The 17,981-nt window shown below is 39.1% G+C and overlaps 6 protein-coding genes across 8 annotated transcripts; 1 reads left to right on the forward strand and 5 right to left on the reverse strand.

Annotated features, from left to right (window-relative positions):
- Positions 1–22: 22 nt before the first annotated feature.
- On the reverse strand, positions 23–4,458 carry RB195_005473 (uncharacterized protein; the record flags this gene model as incomplete). Of its 2 annotated transcripts, XM_064178001.1 has the most annotated exons (4): positions 23–151; positions 3,419–3,570; positions 3,643–3,709; positions 4,348–4,458. In XM_064178001.1, 4 exons carry the CDS (start codon positions 4,456–4,458, stop codon positions 23–25), a joined length of 459 nt encoding a protein of 152 aa, XP_064035093.1. The 2 variants fall into 2 exon arrangements, with proteins under 2 accessions (XP_064035093.1, XP_064035094.1); XM_064178000.1 differs by lacking the exons at positions 3,643–3,709; positions 4,348–4,458 and adding an exon at positions 3,844–3,871.
- A 136-nt stretch (positions 4,459–4,594) lies between these two features.
- RB195_005474 (uncharacterized protein) lies at positions 4,595–6,828 on the forward strand (the record flags this gene model as incomplete). Of its 2 annotated transcripts, none has more annotated exons than XM_013436860.2 (6): positions 4,595–4,669; positions 5,104–5,232; positions 5,287–5,389; positions 6,343–6,440; positions 6,515–6,577; positions 6,676–6,828. In XM_013436860.2, the coding sequence occupies 6 exons, from the start codon at positions 4,595–4,597 to the stop codon at positions 6,826–6,828; spliced, it is 621 nt and encodes a 206-aa protein (XP_013292314.1). The 2 variants fall into 2 exon arrangements, with proteins under 2 accessions (XP_013292314.1, XP_064035095.1); XM_064178004.1 differs by having other exon boundaries at positions 4,604–4,669.
- Positions 6,829–7,064: 236 nt separating this feature from the next.
- On the reverse strand, positions 7,065–7,993 carry RB195_005475 (uncharacterized protein; the record flags this gene model as incomplete). Its single annotated transcript, XM_064178005.1, has 3 exons — positions 7,065–7,195; positions 7,667–7,799; positions 7,871–7,993. 3 exons carry the CDS (start codon positions 7,991–7,993, stop codon positions 7,065–7,067), a joined length of 387 nt encoding a protein of 128 aa, XP_064035096.1.
- Positions 7,994–8,211: 218 nt separating this feature from the next.
- On the reverse strand, positions 8,212–14,706 carry RB195_005476 (uncharacterized protein; the record flags this gene model as incomplete). The annotated part of the gene is made up of 19 exons (XM_013436861.2): positions 8,212–8,280; positions 9,279–9,425; positions 9,776–9,952; positions 10,158–10,231; positions 10,750–10,816; positions 10,876–11,019; positions 11,080–11,195; positions 11,271–11,348; positions 11,882–12,029; positions 12,320–12,472; positions 12,552–12,657; positions 12,716–12,822; positions 12,958–13,081; positions 13,546–13,640; positions 13,727–13,849; positions 13,913–14,039; positions 14,296–14,439; positions 14,508–14,575; positions 14,635–14,706. The coding sequence occupies 19 exons, from the start codon at positions 14,704–14,706 to the stop codon at positions 8,212–8,214; spliced, it is 2,139 nt and encodes a 712-aa protein (XP_013292315.2).
- A 614-nt stretch (positions 14,707–15,320) lies between these two features.
- Positions 15,321–16,703, reverse strand: RB195_005477 (uncharacterized protein; the record flags this gene model as incomplete). The annotated part of the gene is made up of 7 exons (XM_064178006.1): positions 15,321–15,378; positions 15,436–15,602; positions 15,723–15,829; positions 15,904–16,042; positions 16,106–16,246; positions 16,478–16,534; positions 16,632–16,703. The coding sequence occupies 7 exons, from the start codon at positions 16,701–16,703 to the stop codon at positions 15,321–15,323; spliced, it is 741 nt and encodes a 246-aa protein (XP_064035097.1).
- A 212-nt stretch (positions 16,704–16,915) lies between these two features.
- RB195_005478 (uncharacterized protein) lies at positions 16,916–17,748 on the reverse strand (the record flags this gene model as incomplete). The annotated part of the gene is made up of 3 exons (XM_064178007.1): positions 16,916–17,030; positions 17,446–17,563; positions 17,622–17,748. 3 exons carry the CDS (start codon positions 17,746–17,748, stop codon positions 16,916–16,918), a joined length of 360 nt encoding a protein of 119 aa, XP_064035098.1.
- Positions 17,749–17,981: the final 233 nt, after the last annotated feature.

A 17,981-nucleotide genomic window follows, 5' to 3' on the forward strand; every position in this document is an offset into this window, starting at 1 on the left:
TTTATGTAACACAACAACATATTTAATGCTGCTTCTTACGGAATGAGCAACCTTCCGTTAAGCGTGCCTTTCCTCCGGTCGGCGTGCACAGTACGGTATTACATCCAACACAGACAACGACCGTAGTCGCGTGGGAAAAGACAGTTGTGATCTGAATAGGAAAGATGGATGTATATTTGCAAAGCGAAAGAGAAAGATGTACATTTGGAAAGAAAGGGATGGATTTAGAACGATGTAGGGAAATGAAACAGATAGTTGCTAACTGATAAGGCTGTTCAATTTAGTTTCATTACATCGAGACTGTGAAATACAGAATAATCAATAGAAAAGTCAAAAGTCGCAATCATAGGTGAGATAGGGAGGAGCCGGACCCTCCTCATGTGAAGTGCAACTCATGTAATGAGGATCCCTTCGCCAACCGATTAAAGGCGAAGGAGGTCCTTCCGCCAACCGTCCAAAGGTGAAGGGGATACCGAACAACGGCTCCGACTATCGCATCTATGCTCACAATGAGCCTTGATACATTTGATTTATCGCGTGTCAAAGAATGGTGGAACCTTTGTTCCAGAGTCAGCTCCAAAAATCACTCAAAGATGTAGCGCACAGCGAAAGGTGCGCTGCTGCGTCTCTACCGTACAGTTGCGGAGCGGACTATAAAATGGCTTAAAGAACCTAACAAATTTTGTCTCCATGTCTTCATATCTATCATATGACTCATATGATAGATATGAAAACGCACAACAAAGTAATGCTAGGACGGCTAACACATCTAACACTAACTTAACTATGGCAGATGCACTCCGTTAAATGAAAAGATCACATGATGAAGCTACCGGTCCTACTATAAGAATAGATTATGAAAGTGCTAAAAAACATACAATCTTGATCTGAACCTTCCCCATCCCAGGTTGTTAAAACATAATTGTTAAAACTCACAACTAAGAGAGATGATACGTTGGTATTATACACGCAAATCCATCCAAAACAATCCTCATGAAGTTGAAAGCATTCAGGTATTATAGGAGTATTCGGGATGCTTCCAAAACTCAAAAAGCCGTTCAAGTAGCAAAAATGGCTACTATTCCTCTAGATCATCCACAAGACAAGAGAAAATTCTTTAAATGTCATTTGCGTGCTACTGATCTAACTTGCTAAGCACTTATAAATTTTTCACACTGCTATAGAATCAGATGAACTTTCAAATCCCGTCTGACTTTTTTTAAAGATAAGTAATCAATCGAATTCACCCAATAAGTCACCTATCAGGTCGCAAGTGGGGGGCACAAGCAGCATTACAGTGCATTTAAAGGCATCACTCCACGAATCTGAGGTGGTACAGATTTCAGGTGGAGTATTCGTATACGGGATGGGAGACTATGGAGAGGGGAGTGATTCCGTCCATTTCTTCCTAATTGCCGTAAAAAATGGCCCGGAAAACACGGCTTCGGATGTTTTGGCGCACTATTTCCTACAGGGAGTTCGACTGGAGCGCCCCAGCCTTGTGCGACGCCGCATCTTCCGGGCCGTTTTTTATGGCAATTAGGAAGAAATGAACGGAATCACCCCCCTCTCCATAGTCTACGAATACTCCACCTGAAATCTGCACCATCTCAGATTCGTGGAGTGATGCCTTTAACGAAAAGCACTAAAATGAACATCTTTTATTGTCCGTTTTCTAAGAGAGAACATTTGAGACTTTACGAGAACACTATGATGTGATTGACTAGAGCTGATGGACGCATATCGAGCCCTCACCCGCATGGTTTCTAACGCAGTTTGATGTGTAATTCATTTTTGTTGCACTCAAATGGATTGCTGGATGTTGTAAGATATAAAAAAGGCTGCATCAAAATCGCCGAAAAAAAAATCAGCTATGGCTTATAAAGCATGTGTTAGCAGCATTTTCTCTCACCTCATTGTAATAAATTCTCATTATTGGACTGCATGAATTAGGCTATTTCGGTACAATTTGTGTTTCACAAACTTTGAAACCTGAACAAACAGTTAATGAATGCTACAGCTTATGAAGTCTACAACATGTGTAATGTCTGTTTCTGCGATATATGGATATTTCTGTTAAGAAATAGTTGGATACTAAACCAAATGAAATCAATACTGAGAGAACGGACTAGCCAATCCTGGCATAGTCACTTTTACGGAACAACAAGAGACAAAAGGAAAACAAAAAGGTCTGACAAAGTTTTTAAATGACTGTAACATCCAGTGTCAACATATCAAAGGTATTGAAAGGAAATTGGAAACGTTATTGTTGCAGGAGTCACACAAAATGTTCAAAAATTTACATAATTAATACTGCTCACTTAACAAATTTAACAAAGCGAGAAAGATTGCCTTATTATTATTGTATGAATACGAATATCCGCATTGGTTGACACGAACAAAAAAAAAGATAGCTGTTGTGGTTTTCTGCGGAAAGTCGGTGGATCACTGACTACTTTACCGTATGCAAGATTTCTGATAAAAATGCAAAAACCAGGATATACTATTTTCGGATTCAGCATATATGGAAACGTTGAAAAGTGATAACTACCGTCTAGTTTCAAAAAGCAACAACAGAATGATGGAATAAAATCTCCCCTTCAGCAATACGTTTTCCAGACTATATGGACTGTAACGAAGGTGGTCTCACATGCTCAACAGTGGTCACAAAAATTACGCGCATACATTCTGCAGTAAAATTTTTCGCCCTTGACATGCCCCAGAAAGAACAGAAATGCACCGATGCTGCACTATAAGACATTTCGAATACCAATTGATTTGTTAGGTGGTCTAAGAATCTCAAATTTTCGCCTCTCCGTCCTCTCATTGTCTTGGGCCCAGAACAGCTTTTTTAATGCTACACAGAACGAAGCAGCTGCGTAGGAATTATCCTTCCAAATAACTCGCACTCAGCGGTGAATATACCGGCTATTTTTCTATAGAAATAAACGTCATTCGTGACTAACACGGCTACCTATCTATTTTCATTAGGGGATAGTAAACCTGAGCAGCATTTGCTATCTGCCGTTGACTACTCATAGGTACTTTTACGGGATCAAAATCCTTAATTAAAAAAGGTATATTAACAACGCGATGCTCACTTTTTCTCACGGCATTTTAATACAGGGTTAGGAACCGCTGGAATGTTTCCTTGGGAACATTCTGATCCCAACGATTCCAATACTCGAATTAGTGAGATAAAGTCTTGGTAGAGTCGGAAACCAGCGTCTTTCAATGGAACGCATCAAATAAGTAATGCACAGAGCAAAATCAAAACCTAAATCTAGTCGCCGATAGGAAGAAAAATTAACGCCAGTTCACAAAAACTTACAGGATATCCGCCCCGAATAGTACGGAACGACAAATTGATTTGATAATGCAAAACAAAGAAAGAAGAGACAATGTTCGGAATACTCACCTTAAAACATCCGGGGCATTTGACGTCCATAAAGTAACTGTTGGGATGCTGAACAAGTCGCTTGAGCTTGTGGCGCTGACGCTCAATCTCTGGATCAGGGTGCAGCAAATCGATAGCCAAAGGCATGATTCGTCCTAGTCGAGCTGGCTTAGCTGAAAAATACGCAAGATTACAATGGAGAACAGTTTAAGACTTAGGAGAAGCGCGAGCAACAGAATACCAACCAGACAGCAGTGGGTAGTGCAAACACGAATGATGTGAATGGGGCGAACACTCAATGCTTAGGCAGTTCTAATGCTACGTAATGTTGCACAACATTGCGAAAAAAATACCTCAGTGTTACGAAACAGTGTAAAATGTCAGCGCACAACATACAATGATCTTCCCAGTTCCCTAGAAGCGGAAACGAACACAAAATAACTCGCCAGACAGTCTAAGATGAAAGAAACCCATCAACACGCATCTAGGGACCGCAGCACACCCAGTATAAGCTACACATGCATGTCTAGACAGAGCAAAACAGCTGTTTCTGACCACTTGACGGTTTTACAGAGAGAAAAACAGCGAAATACTCACAAAATCAGTCAGGAAGGGTTTTGATCACGTCGAAAATGGCTCGAAAACGCGCCCTCCGGAAATGGCTGCGTATCGCCATGATTTAGAGTCGGTGCGCCATTTTCGTCACCGGACCTACTGGCTGTATTCCAGAAATCCGCTCTTCGACTCTCGTAGAGTACGGTGGCTAAGGACATTTGGTAAAAGCCTGTGGAACTCTGTAATTTTTTGACCGCTTTTCTTCCGGAGGTATAAAGGGCGGGTTTATAGTAGTCCTTGAACCTAAGATGGAGTTCTGATGCGTATTTTTCCTGTCGTGATCCTGGTAGAGGCGGCCTGTTTTCTATTCCTCTAGCGAAGTTTTTTTTTCGTACGTTTTCAGCTTCCTTCCGAACAGCTTGGAACCGACATTCATCTCTTCCTATCTCTTTTAATTCTGCGTCACTAAGACAACGTTTTCTTCTTCTGTGAAGTATCTTATCCATTACTCGATCATTTCTTTTAAAGTAGAAAGAGAATCATCTCTGGGGAAACATTTAATAAATCCGTTGAAATATCTTCATTTTGGAATAAATTCCTTTTCTATGTAACAGTATTTCCGTATATCTGATTTATTGGAGGATGGCGCAGATGTTGAAGAGGTCCTTCTCGATGAGCGCCGCCGCCTTCTCGGGTCTCGTCAAGGCTCCCGTTGCGGTAAGCTTCGCCTAGTATCTTAATGAGTAATGTCGTGTTCTCCAATTGCCAGTCGTTGAAAATTTGTTTGTGTTTCCAATACTAGTGCTGGGAATCAAGCGCAGCACATAATCTATGTGCTTCGATTCTTCGAAGCTCTTACTAGCCTTAATTAGAAAAGCGAGGAGCATATGTTTTCTATTCTAAAAGTTGTTCCCAATGATTTTTCTCTAAGAATTAGATGGTATACAGATGCTCGTCATAATTAATTCATAATTCAACGAAACAACGTTAGCATTTCTTTGTAACAACTGTCTATCTGAATCCTAAGGCTCGAAACAAATTTTCGCGCAAATTGCAAATTGTAAAATAAATTCGATACTGAACTTTAAAACTACGGCACACTGTTTCCGAATAATCTAGATATTTTATCCGTATTCAATCTAATTATCCAGGTGCATGGGATTGAAGGACGTTATGCGGCTGCTCTCTACTCTGCCGCCCACAAGCAGAAGAACCTCGAACAGGTGGATAAGGATCTCCAGAAGATCAAAGGCATTTACCAGCAAGATGCAAAATTCAAGGTTCTATTTAGAGCGAGCGACCCTTTTTTAATCATGTGAACTTCGTCATTAAAGGATTTCGTTCGTGATCCTACCCTCAAGGGACTGAAGAAGAAGCAAGCTGTGCTTGCTATAGCTCAAAAACTGGGTTTGACCAAAGAGTCGACCAATTTCCTCGGTGAGTGATTCTGCTTCGATTGGAGTTACTTTGCATTTTTTTTGATCAGTTCTTTGCCGCTTCTTTTTCTTTTAAATATGTGTTGTGTAAAAATTCAAAAACTGTAAAATTCTCACTATGTGAAGAGAGAGCGAATGATTCTAGTCGTATTATCATTTGATTTTAATTTATGTAACTCTGTTTTAAACTCTTCATTTTCATTAAATTTTTATCATTAAGGTCAAGATGTTCCTACTTTATTTCCACTTCGAGTGAAGTTATTAACCGCTTTTCATATCGCCTCTGTACGCTAAAAGATTCATTTTGTTTACATACATGATACATAAGTAAATGTTAAAAAAAAATTTACTTGCTTTTTTTCAAAAAAAAAGGAACTCAGTTGTGCAGCTCTTGCCCAAACCTTTTGGAATATTTAGATGGCAGCGGCACCAAAGAGAAAATACAACAATTGGTATCTAGCTCGTGCACTTTCTTGATTATACTCTTTCCTCTTCTATTTTTTCCTTGCTTAACATGAGCTTTCAAATTTTTCTTGAAAATTTTATTATTCCCTTTTTGAAGTGTTCATGCTAATTATCCCTGGCATGTGTAAATTCAGTTGTGGTCAATATACATGCTTGTGATAACTATATGTAGTATGGTCAAAACGACATGAAACACGTACGCAGTTGCGTACGCGGCTTCTTTCGAGGCGGTTCGGTGGAGCGTAGTGGCTAGGAGCGTGGTGAAATTCTTGCTGGCACCACCCATCGCTGCAGTTTGCGACGGTCCCAACTGCTGCCTTCACCGCGTCATTTCGAGCGCGTACGCAAATGCACCGCAACTACACTATATATATATATATATATATATATATATATATATATATATATATATATATATATATATATATAGACTAAAACGGTATTTGCACATATCATCCATTTCACTCCGGAATTAAATGTTTTGTCCAGGTATACTCGCTGAGAATGGGCGGCTCAGCAAGTTGGAAGCCGTTGTTGCATCATATGAGCATATCATGCGTGCTCATCGGGGGGAACTTTTCGTTCAGGTAATTTGAATACTTTTCAAACTTAGCTCTTTTGGTATCAATGATCATATTTTGCATTAAACACTTTGATTCAGGTCACATCTGCTGAACCACTCAGTAAGTCACACGAATCAGCACTTAGCGATGCCCTGCATAAGGTAAATTTAAATTGTTTTCATTGAGACAAAACCACTTGTAAAGACCTCGACATTGTTTATATCTAATTCTAATATTTGCGACTGACGGTTGCTTACAGATGGCGAAATCAGGACAAAAATTGAACGTTACCTACACTGTAAAACCGGCAATCATGGGTGGTCTAGTCGTGACCATAGGAGATAAATACGTTGATCTGTCGATTGCCTCACGCATCAAGAAACTCAAGGAGACACTCGTCGCTTCAGTTTAACTATAGAATTGTCTAGGGTGGATAATGTTGTAGAATGTTAATGAACATACTAAAATTCTTGTAATATGAGACTATTATTATGCTTTCAAGCGGTTTACACTAAAATGACAGATTTATTGATGAAATATACACGCTAAGGTTTACAGCTCTTGAAGCACGAAATACTAGCGATGAATCTTGAAGATCATTTGGACGAATTGGCAACAACGATTAACAAACAACACTGGTAATTGTGATTACCAGTCCGTAACATGAAGCTGATCGACCGACCAATCCTCGAATGATCCATCAGGCAAATAACGACGAACAATAATCGGAATACGACGATGTTTCAGTTCTTTGCGGGCAATTTCAAGCGGATCCGTCTCTGAAACAGGTTTTTACGTAGATATCGGTGCTCAGATTTGCAGACTGTGGCAGTTGTTCGTTTCATATTAAAGCATGATCAATAATAAAGGGGGCTTGTTCATATAAGGAATGGGGTGTTTCGTGGAAGTCCAGGGTGAAACTGCTCCCTTCCTAGTACATATTACTGTTCCCATTTCCACAAATAACAAAAGACATGCTTCATAATGAACACCTTGTAATTAAAAACACTAATTAGGTTACTGAACAGTTAAGTTAGTCAGTTAACATTTTCGTTCTTATGAATTATTCCAACTTTAAAATTGCGGTTATCCATTAGGAAACTATCTTAATTTGGCGCAAAGTTGAACTAGTTCAGATTGATGTTTTCGTTCACCTACTTCAACTGTGCAGATCAGATACTTCAACAAGATAACACTCATATCTCCGGATAGTTTCTATGGCTTACTTATTTCAGTAGCAACTCGCTTACCTCCTTCCAATTCTACCATTACCGGTGCGCCCATAGCAATTTGTAGCGCTCGTGTACCTAGAACTCTTGCTCGTTCATACTTCGTCATGAATGGTGTTGTCACTCGATCCGTTGATGCTGTCCCTTTTTCAGCCTGAATATTGGACTTGGTTTCAGCGGCCTTTGCACAAATTCTTCCAATCAAAAAAGGAAGGAGCTACATACGCTAATGATGTCAATACGATGGTCGTCTTGTTCGTCTTCGCCTTGTTCTAGATCGACGTCTTCAACATCGTCATCGACGAAATCGTCGTTATCCATATCTTGATAGTCATCATCGTCGGCCATGCCTATTTACTGAAAAGGTCTTTTATGGAAATTTTGTTCACAAATGTGAAGATCTAGAAATAGAAATATTAAATATTTGAGGACTCAAACCTCTTCGTTCATCACAAAGAGTATCAATAATTGCCATATTTAACTCTCTTTAATGAAGCACAACAAGATAACAATACTATTCCAATTCAACAACACTAACAATTATAACACCCAACAACAATTCGTAATCACTCATCTATAACCAATTTTCCGGCTAAAACTTCTTCCTTCTTCATTGGTCTTATCGATCGGCCGCCCTGAAAAACATAGAAATGGGCAATTTTATCATTAAATAGGTCATTACATAAATTTCATGCTGTAAATTGAAAACACGTGTCTACCAAGGAATATGTACGATAAATCCTTCAAAAACTGTACTGCAGATAGTTGTGCAATAACAACAATACTTTATGATTCGCCAGCAGCTGGATTCAAAAGATTTCGTAATTTTCAGAAAGTGCTGAGAGGGCGAGAAAGAAGGAGAAGAGCCAACCACAATGAAAATGTTGAACTTCGTTTCGGATGCTATAGCAAGTATAATGATAATGTGGACCCTGAATCTGGGCAGCGGGTGTCTCCATCCCGTTCCCCAGTATTCCTAGCATATCACTTCACGTGCATAATCATTCTCGGCGAAGAACAGACATTGAAATGAATCGTGCATACGCCCACGTAGCGAGATAAAACATGCAGCAACCTATCGACTGATCGGAAACATATGGTGCTCAGCGTCGCTACGCTCCAGAATCGCAAAAGCCAAATGAAATTCTCCCATCTACTAATACTCGTTCACTGTTGCAATCTTTGCACAATATAGATTAACTAACGTAGAGTTCTATCAGCAATTACACTGCATACAATTACGCGATCAGTAGTTCAGTAGAATCCCACTAGTCAGGGTACATTCGAGTAGAAACGACATGAGGCTCGGTGCAGTTGCATGTCGTAAAAGGTTGCGCTCGAAGCTAGCGGTTAAGATCGAGTTATGATAATCAAGAATTGCAACTATGAGTGGCGCCAGCAAGGGTCCGGTCTCGATCCTAACCGCTACGCACCGCTTCAATCGCAACTGCACCGAGCTTCACGTCTTTACTCGACTATAAGCATTTCTTTGCCTCCTTCAATATGTCAGAGAACCCCAGCAAAGGATCAGCGACATTAACACATAACAGGATGTCCATGTCCTCCGAAAATCCCAAATTCCATCATTTCCTTTTTCAATACTGGACGATTCTACGTAACACCTATAACGCACCTGAGTAATTACAGCTGGTTTGCATAGATCTTCCGTGACAGTAATCGGATTCCATTCCTTGCCGATTGGTTGCGAAACCATTGTTTCGAAATCGACAACGCTAGTGTATGGGAAGGGGAGAGTGTTCGGTTGCAATTTGCTGATAGTCTGGAATAGTAATGTTCAGTGTGCTCCCTCATACTAGAGATATGGTGGAGGGACATTTTCTTTTTTCAGTTTTTAGGACACTTATCTTTCTTTCTTTCCTTCTCCTCGTATATATAAGAAGATTGGAAACCGACCAGTGACTCCACAAAATGGGAGATGTAGGTAACACCCCCAAAAATGAGGGATTCCCTTATTCAGGAGTTTCCCACTTTACAAAGATAGCACAAAAGTACCGTTTAGCAATAAATTTATTGAAGTGATCTCTTTTGCGGAAAAGCAACACTAATTCATTTTACAACTAGTAGTACTGGCTTTAATGAAAAATATGTAAAAATTAATGTGGCACCAACCGTCTCTTGCACTTCCTTGATGATCACTCCAGGTCTGTTCATGTCTTTTCGTTTCTTTTGCCGTGCTTTCACTACAAATTGTTTCCTCCTCTTTCGCTCAGTCATTCCGGGTCCTACCCAGCATCCCCAGCCTTGTAGTGTGAGATCCACATCTTTCGGCCGCTCACCTTCTTCAATCTAAAATCTGTGGTGTTACATTGCATGCTACGACAAAACTTCAGCATTCGATGTTTCAAGGGGAGATAGGTTTTTGCAATGTACAAGCTGAGGATTGCTCTTAATATCAATCAACTCTTAACACTGAAAATCCGAGAGACTAATAGTCAACTGATTCGAAGAATGTGTTTATCAAGTATTTCGTAGCTGAACGATTCTAACTCACGAATTCCTTGTCCTCCTCAAAATCGCCAATGACGTCATCATCTTTGAACGCTTCCGCCACAGCATGAGCTTGATCTGAATTGATTTGAAAATACGTAGTTATCAAAATTAGGAAATGAGTCGGAGTAGAACGCGAGTAGTCCGACTGACTGCGAGTCGACTGATTTTCCAAAGCCTTATTTCATTGTTTATTCACTAGCCACTTTAAATTTTCGTATTATATCGTGCTCTATTAAATCGGAAGCATATCTGAAGTTTGCGTTGAATGAAAAGCGCCAACCTAAAACTGTAGTTCTACTTAATATTGTGGCTTCTAGATGGAGATGCCTTTCCTACTCCATCTCAAAGTAAGTAAAACGAGCGAAACATGCGAAGAGAAGGGATCTATGCACAAATGTTTGAACATTTTTACTTTCGTTGGTGTCCATACATTAAAACTCCAATAAAATACTCAGAGGCCGCATGTACGTGGTTGAAAAACACGGGTTATTAAGGGGATATTTGCCTCAATGTCTCGAAAGGAATAAGACACGTACTAACACAAATAACAATGAAGTTCATCTCAGATTTCGTGGAACGATAAATTAATTCACCTTCATCGAATTCATCCATCTTTTCGACCAGCTCGGAGGAAACTTTAGACAAATTGGTTGTTTCCACCTGAAAATAACAGATCCTTTAAAACCAGGCTGAACTGCATTGAAGTAACTACTGCTTACTTGTAAGAAATGTTTTGGATCTAACGAAATATCGACTGCTTCATTTTCCTTTTTCTGTTCTTTTTTCAACTTTGCAGTTTTTTTTCTCTTCTCTTTTGGTACACTCGTCTCAGTTTCCTCTTCGTCTCGAATCTGCTTAGCCGCCTTTAAAAATATCGTTCTAGTAGAATGATGAAAAAAAGCATCTTTTCGCAAAACCTATACTTCTTTCAAGCCTTCCACGACCTTCTCTTCGGCAGCATCAAACAGTTCATCAATATCTTTTGTGGTACATTCTTTCTGGATCGTTTTTTCTCTTTTTCTCTTCTTCATCTTCTTCGCTGAAACATTATGAGTGCCTATTTCTACCTCATTTTTTACCCTATTACTCAAGACTGTAAATCGCGTAGACTTACTTTTCCTACTTTCTGGTTTACCCGTTGTTGAGGGGTCATCACTCCGACTTTCCTCATTGACTAGTGTTGCTTCGGCAGCTGTAAAACGGCGAAGAACTCATCAAGAACCCATCGAATGTCGCTTTATTTTCGAGAACAGAAGCGAATTACAGTGGTCTATCTTCGCACAAGAAGACACCACTTGAGGAGAATGAAAGAGATGTATACTTAGAAAGAAAAAGAAACAAAAGCGTCTAGAAATATGAAGGCATTTTGAGCAACATTAACTATTAATGCATTTCTAAATCTTTTGTTTTCGTCGCCACACTTAAATAGGAATATTCAGGAGAGAAGCCAGAGGGTCTCAGACAAAAAGGATATCCTTTTTTTGCGAAAAGAACGATGAAGAAATCGAACAGTTGCAAACAGAAATACACACAGAAAATTTTTAATGCTATACGCAATACAACGAGGGCGAGATCGGAATAAAAAAAAACCAGTTAATCCCTTAGACGAACGGGAAATTTCCCGCAATAAACGAAATAAGAGTGTCATTGTTGTTTTTCAAATTCACGATTTTTATGAGGCACACAAAAAATCTATCTAGAAATCATCTCACACTCTTAACTCACCATCACACGTTTCAACTTCATTTTTTTCTTGCGATGGACTGGACTCGTTTTGCTCATCTTCACCTACAGATTCGGAGTGAGCTTTTGCCGAAGAAGGAACAAATGTCCAGTCACTTTCTTGTTCGAAAGTTGGTTCGGAGTCCACAGGCTGAATTCTGCGTTTAAATCAATCCAGGACGGAGTTTGCGCTTCTAGACAAACCCAGATCAAATCAATTCTAAATAGCTGTCCTGACGTTGCCCCACTATATGGAATGCAAACGATTTCTCGACTACGCCTTCCCCTCCTCGTCAGCAAAAAAAAAAAAAAAAACTAACCAACTCATATTTTTAAACGACTATATGCATGATAAACGATTTTCTCCCCAATCAAATCAGAAGCAAAAAAAACCCATCTTGTCTCAAAATTTTATTTTCAAAAGTATACCTATAGTCTTACCTTCTTTGCTGCTCGCGACTTTGCCGCTTCTAACTCGCGACGTTTTTTGGCGCGAAGCTCGAACAAAGCTATGCGAGCTTTATTCGCTTCTTCACCATCTTCTACAGGTCCACATGATGTACCGTCACTCTTTGCTGCAGCAACCGCTGCACTCTAAAGTTGATAAGCTCTGCAGGACAATTGTTGCGAACAAAAGAATCTACGACAGATAAATTTATGGAATGGTTGTTACCTTTATCATCTCAGAAACGCTCATTTTTTTCTCCTCGTCCTTCTCTTCTTCTTCATCGCTATCATCAGATTCCATGGGAACTTTTGATTTAAGGTCTCGACCCAACCTTGACATCCAAATTCAGGCAGTCGCCAGAAATTTTTGGAAATTACCACTAGTACTACCTGAGGTGTTCCTCCAACACCTGTTTGGCACGGGAATCACGTCCTGCATACTTCACTATATCCTGTTGAAATTTGGTTCGAGCACGATGCTTTAATGATCCACGTTCCTGTATAATTTTATTCGTTTTTTAACGGTTCTTTGAAGGAAATAGAATACTAGGAAATAGAAATATAATACGAAGAATAATGATTCTAAGTGAAGAGAGCAATGTAGGTAATTTCTAGAAGGAACAAAAACATACTATAACTCTCTGATTTTCCAATTCTATCAGCTTCTCTTTTGCTGCTTCAGGATCACGAATTAACAGTTCATCAAATTCCTTAATCAGTTGTTTTCGCTTCTGTCGCTTTAATATGCGATGATATCTAAACAAAAAAGAAAATATAATTTCTACTCTCAAGGCACTTCTCTGTAGATAAATTTGGACAAATACTCTACAAATATCTTCTACATAATCATACACCCCATAGAAGCTTTTACTATTCAAATTTCAACATCTATAACACTGCCATCGTTTTAGCAACGGCTGCAGAGAAATGGTTGAGCAGCAGCTACCTTTTTGCTACTGTCTACGTGATACTTTCGGGCAGCGGATATTTTCACTGAATTTTGAAACTTTAAGGTCCTCAATTTTCTGTGACAATTACATAGTAATGTAGCAACACAGATGCGAGATAGATACACAGTCTTTTCAGCGTCGAAAAAGCTGCGGTACATGTGAACATATTGCACGTAACTATCTCCCATCAGCAATACCTACATCGATTTTGTGTCCTCCAAAAGACATTATTAAGAAGGAAATCTCACATCAAAATGATCAACCTCCTACCCTTTAGATTTTATTTTAGCTGCGTATCGATACTTGGCTTCTCGGTAGCTGATCAGAGCTCGCATCTTCTGCATTTGATTCAACCTCTCTTTCGCCTATAAAAAATGGTTCTTACCATTTTATAGAGATGTGCATGATTAGACAGAAATGAGTGTTGTCACTGACGATCAATTAGTAACACCTCTTTAACATCCATGGCTCGAATAATCTCCATTTCCGCCTCTGTATACACAGTGTCATTCGTCATGTTATTTTTCGATCCGGTCCACATCTCCATCATCTTCTTTTCAAAATCTGTTTTTGGCTAGAAATGAAAGAGAAAAAACTTAACGTGAACCAATGATAGGAAAATGTAGAGCTAATATACCTTGAAAGCTTCAGCTCTGTCTGCAGCTTTCTCCGTTGCAAGCATTGTCTCCTCATTTAGAGGGAAAGAAAGTTGATCGGCCAAACGATTGCTTTTTACCACATCATTCCATACTTTTAGGTCTTTTCTTAAAATGTCTAAGAAAATGCAGAAATGAAAGAAGGTTAGATTGCATAAGACACTATATGTAGAGTAGAAAGTGTTGCCCAAAAAAGAGATTGTCTCAGAAAAACGTGTAAGCAGCCGCAGACTATCACAAAAGTCATGGTGTTTTCAAAATCTTGCTGCAACACCTCCTTTTGGAACCTTTGTGCACTAAAATTGTTCGAAATCTATATTTTGTAGTTTGTTTTTTTGTATTTCCTGATATACAAGTCACTCACTTCAATTCAATAAAGCCCACAGCTCCTCTTATTCGTTCGCTTGCTTGTCGATGCACAGGAACGGCCACTGTTTGACTTGCTCCTACTTGAGCTTTTTCCTTTTTCTCTTCTTCTAACTTCTTTTTCGCCAAAGCCGTAGAAACTCTAGAAAATAAAAACTCATAAGACTTAGACAAATTCCTAATAATATACAAACGTTATGAGATACCAACTTTGATTGCTTTACAGAATTTATGAGAACATCGCTACTGATTTTGGCTGTGGATTTTCGCACTGCCGCCTGAAAAATCGGGGTTAAAAAACTGCTAAAGTAGTAACACAAATTCGCAAAGCATAGACCTGTTCCTTCTTGCCAAGCACACTTGCCAGTAACTTCTCATGTTTGATCTCATCGATCTCATCATCCGACATCTGTCATAAAACCTACATTGAATACGATGCTACCAACTACGAACCATATGACAAAAGAGGAGAAGAAGCATTTAATAGATGATTATGTATCAGATCACTCATAATCAACAATGGAAAACTATTGATAGGAAGCTATGTTGAACCCCGCAAAAATTGTAGCACTTATCCAATCGATTGCAAACGCCAAAGTATATCAACGATAATCAGTACTATTTGATGGCACAATGTATTCAGATGATGGTAACTCGGCCCCCTTATCATCAAAGAAGCATAGAAACCCCACCCGCTTGCCCTTCTGCCTTCATCATTTCTCTTTTTTTGTTCATTTATTTAGATGAAAACCACCGTCACATCTAGTAGTTTCCATGATTTCAAGAAACAAAGTTTAAAAGAACATGAAGATTCCGAATAAGAAATAGTATTAAACGTCACTGAACACGTTCACTTCCAATTTTCGACAGAGTAATTGTGAATCCCTTTATCAATCATTTTTATAACTTTAAGAGGTATAGAAACAATAAAATTAAGTTACATTATTAACGAATGTGCATTGGTACTAGGACACATTAAACAGCAAGTAACACGTATGAAAGAAACCATTTGGACAAGTTTCTTCAATCTCGGTTTGCAATTGCATTTAGATGGTGCTCAACTTGATCATTTGTCAGTTTCCTACAAAAAAAAGCAATCAGCGCACTTAACTGAACAAATTTCTGTTCTTGAACCAACGTGAAACTTTTCTCCTTCTTCGAAACCACGACTACTTCAAGGTCCTTGGAGCGGGTTTCGATACCGAGACTACTTTGAAGAGCTTCAATGGCCAGTTGGATGGTTTCATCGTGATTTAGATCAGATTTTTTCTTGATTTTCTTCTCAAGGAATGAAGATGCAGTAACCTGAAGTAATTTACTACGGGAAAATTGAGCATATTTGAAAAACAATTATATCCCCACATTTATGGGAATTTTGTATATGTTCGCGTGCCGCAGAAGTTTCAATATAAATTCTAAACAAACCTGCTTAACCCCTACAGACACTGCTTTCATGCCGCGATAATACCCAGCTGGATCAACTTTGAACACTACTGCTCCATCCTCGTCATCAAACGAGATCATAATCATGGCTGTAAATTGTAATTTTGCTGTTAACGCAACGAGAACAAAATTGTTCCAAGTAACTCGATATGAAAAAACACACCACATCCCAAGCTCCTCATCTCGGCATTTTGTGTGTAGTACTGATTCTTGTCAGCCATTCTCTTTGCTAAAAGTTCACATGGCATATCATAGCCATTCTGGTACTTCCATTGTGCAGCTTCCATTTGGGCTCGACGGACCTTTCATAGTAACACCAGCAAATGTTGTCTTTGTAATGTCATTTGCATAAGAATGAAAGATACCTGGAATTTGCAGTCGGGGATCATTCCTATAGCACAACATCCAACTGTTGGCGACAGCTGATAGATGGACGTCACTGAGTCGGCCACTATCAAGCTGTCGGGAACACGCTTTTGTACAGCGATCACCGCTGTTTGGTTGCCCTATAATGAAAACGCAGAGAGCACTTAAATCATGCAATCTGCTCACCCACGACTAACAGTGAACTGGTGTCTGACGAACTGCGATATCCTTTATCTCAGAAATATATCACCCACATAAAATCAGGAAGTATAAAACAGAACAGAAGAAAAAAAAAACAAAAGAAGCAATGAGATTTTAGCTGAGATATAAGTAAATTATAAAATATAGACAATAGTACATCTTAAACAAACCTTCACAGCAACAGCCGTCAGATTGGTAGAGTTAATAGCTTTAAACGCATATTCCACCTAAAAACAAACAATAAAAAATATCTAATAAATATACATCGCGGAATATTTCCAAGTATTGCTATTGAACTAAACTGAAACAAGAATCTGATTTTACCTGATAAACCCTTCCCTCAGGTGAAAAAATTGTAATGTGACGATCAAAACCAGCACTGCTTCCACGAGACATTGTTTCTTGACATCATAAGCTTGGTTAGACAGACAAAGTATTGCAAAACGTACAAATATTGCAGTCGAATGCGCTATTGAAATCAACTAACAGCGGGGTAAGTCAAACTTCATTCTATGGATACATCTCGTACAATTTTAGAATGTAACAAATAACAATGCAATTGGATTAACAAGAACGACTGTACATATTAATATCAACAAACTTTTTAATCAGGAATATTCAATATCTTTTCTTTTGCACTTGAGGCATGTATAAAACACTGTTTGCCCTTCATCTGCTGATCGTGTTTGCATGGTAGAATAAGATGCTTTGTTATGACCGCACCTGCAACATAAAAAAGACTTCAAGGAAGGAAACAATTAGTTACAATCGAGTCAAAACAACCTGAAGCTCGGTGCTGTTGGATGAGCGACGCAATGGAGCTAGCGGTTCCGATCGAGTTGTGACATTAACTAACTCCAATCATCGATGAAGTGCGAGTGACACTGACTATGGTCCCAGTTTGAGCGCAATCGCTAGCACCACTGCGTCGCTAACACAGCTTCAACACGATGTAGGTCGTTTTATCCGACTATACAACTCTAGCGCATATCAAATTTCTTATTTCACCTGTAGATGAAAGGTACAACACATACAAGCAAGGTTTCCAGTTCTCTCCAGTCTATTTGCCTCCTCTTTTTATTTTTTTAAAATTGATTTTCTGTTCGTTTCGAGTTAGGATGCCTAAATTGAAACCTACTTGCTACAAACGTGATCCACAACGGCATCCGCTCCATCGTCATGCTCCATCCCTTCAGTGTCAGCCACAGTTCGCTCATAGATTTTTTCTATCCGACATACGAGGTGATTAAGCTTCTCTTAACATATAACCATAAATCGTACATTATGGGTGAGTATTTAAAGGAGTGCGAAAACCTTTCACGTGCCACCGAGTACCACAAACAAGACAAGCAACTGAGGATGGAGCAGTTTGAGGCATTGGAAGAATTGCCCCACAAAATCCACAAAATTCTGGATCCAATGAGATGAAATTAGGGGACATTCCTAGATGCTGAATGAAATTTCCATAAAAAACAAAGCTCACAAATTATACAAACTGTAGAAAACGACTGGTTGCGAATAAAGCAGATTTAGGTTGTATACCAAGAAGAAAACAAACTCAGACAACATGGAATATTTATGAACTGAATGCTGAAAAGCTATTCAAAGAAAGAGAAGAAATATCACAAACCAACCACCAAGCTAAGCAGAAACAATACTTGAGTATGCAATTTA

This window comes from Necator americanus, chromosome I (genome assembly GCF_031761385.1).
Source record: "Necator americanus strain Aroian chromosome I, whole genome shotgun sequence".
In the NCBI taxonomy this organism is placed as follows: Eukaryota; Metazoa; Nematoda; class Chromadorea; order Rhabditida; family Ancylostomatidae; genus Necator; species Necator americanus.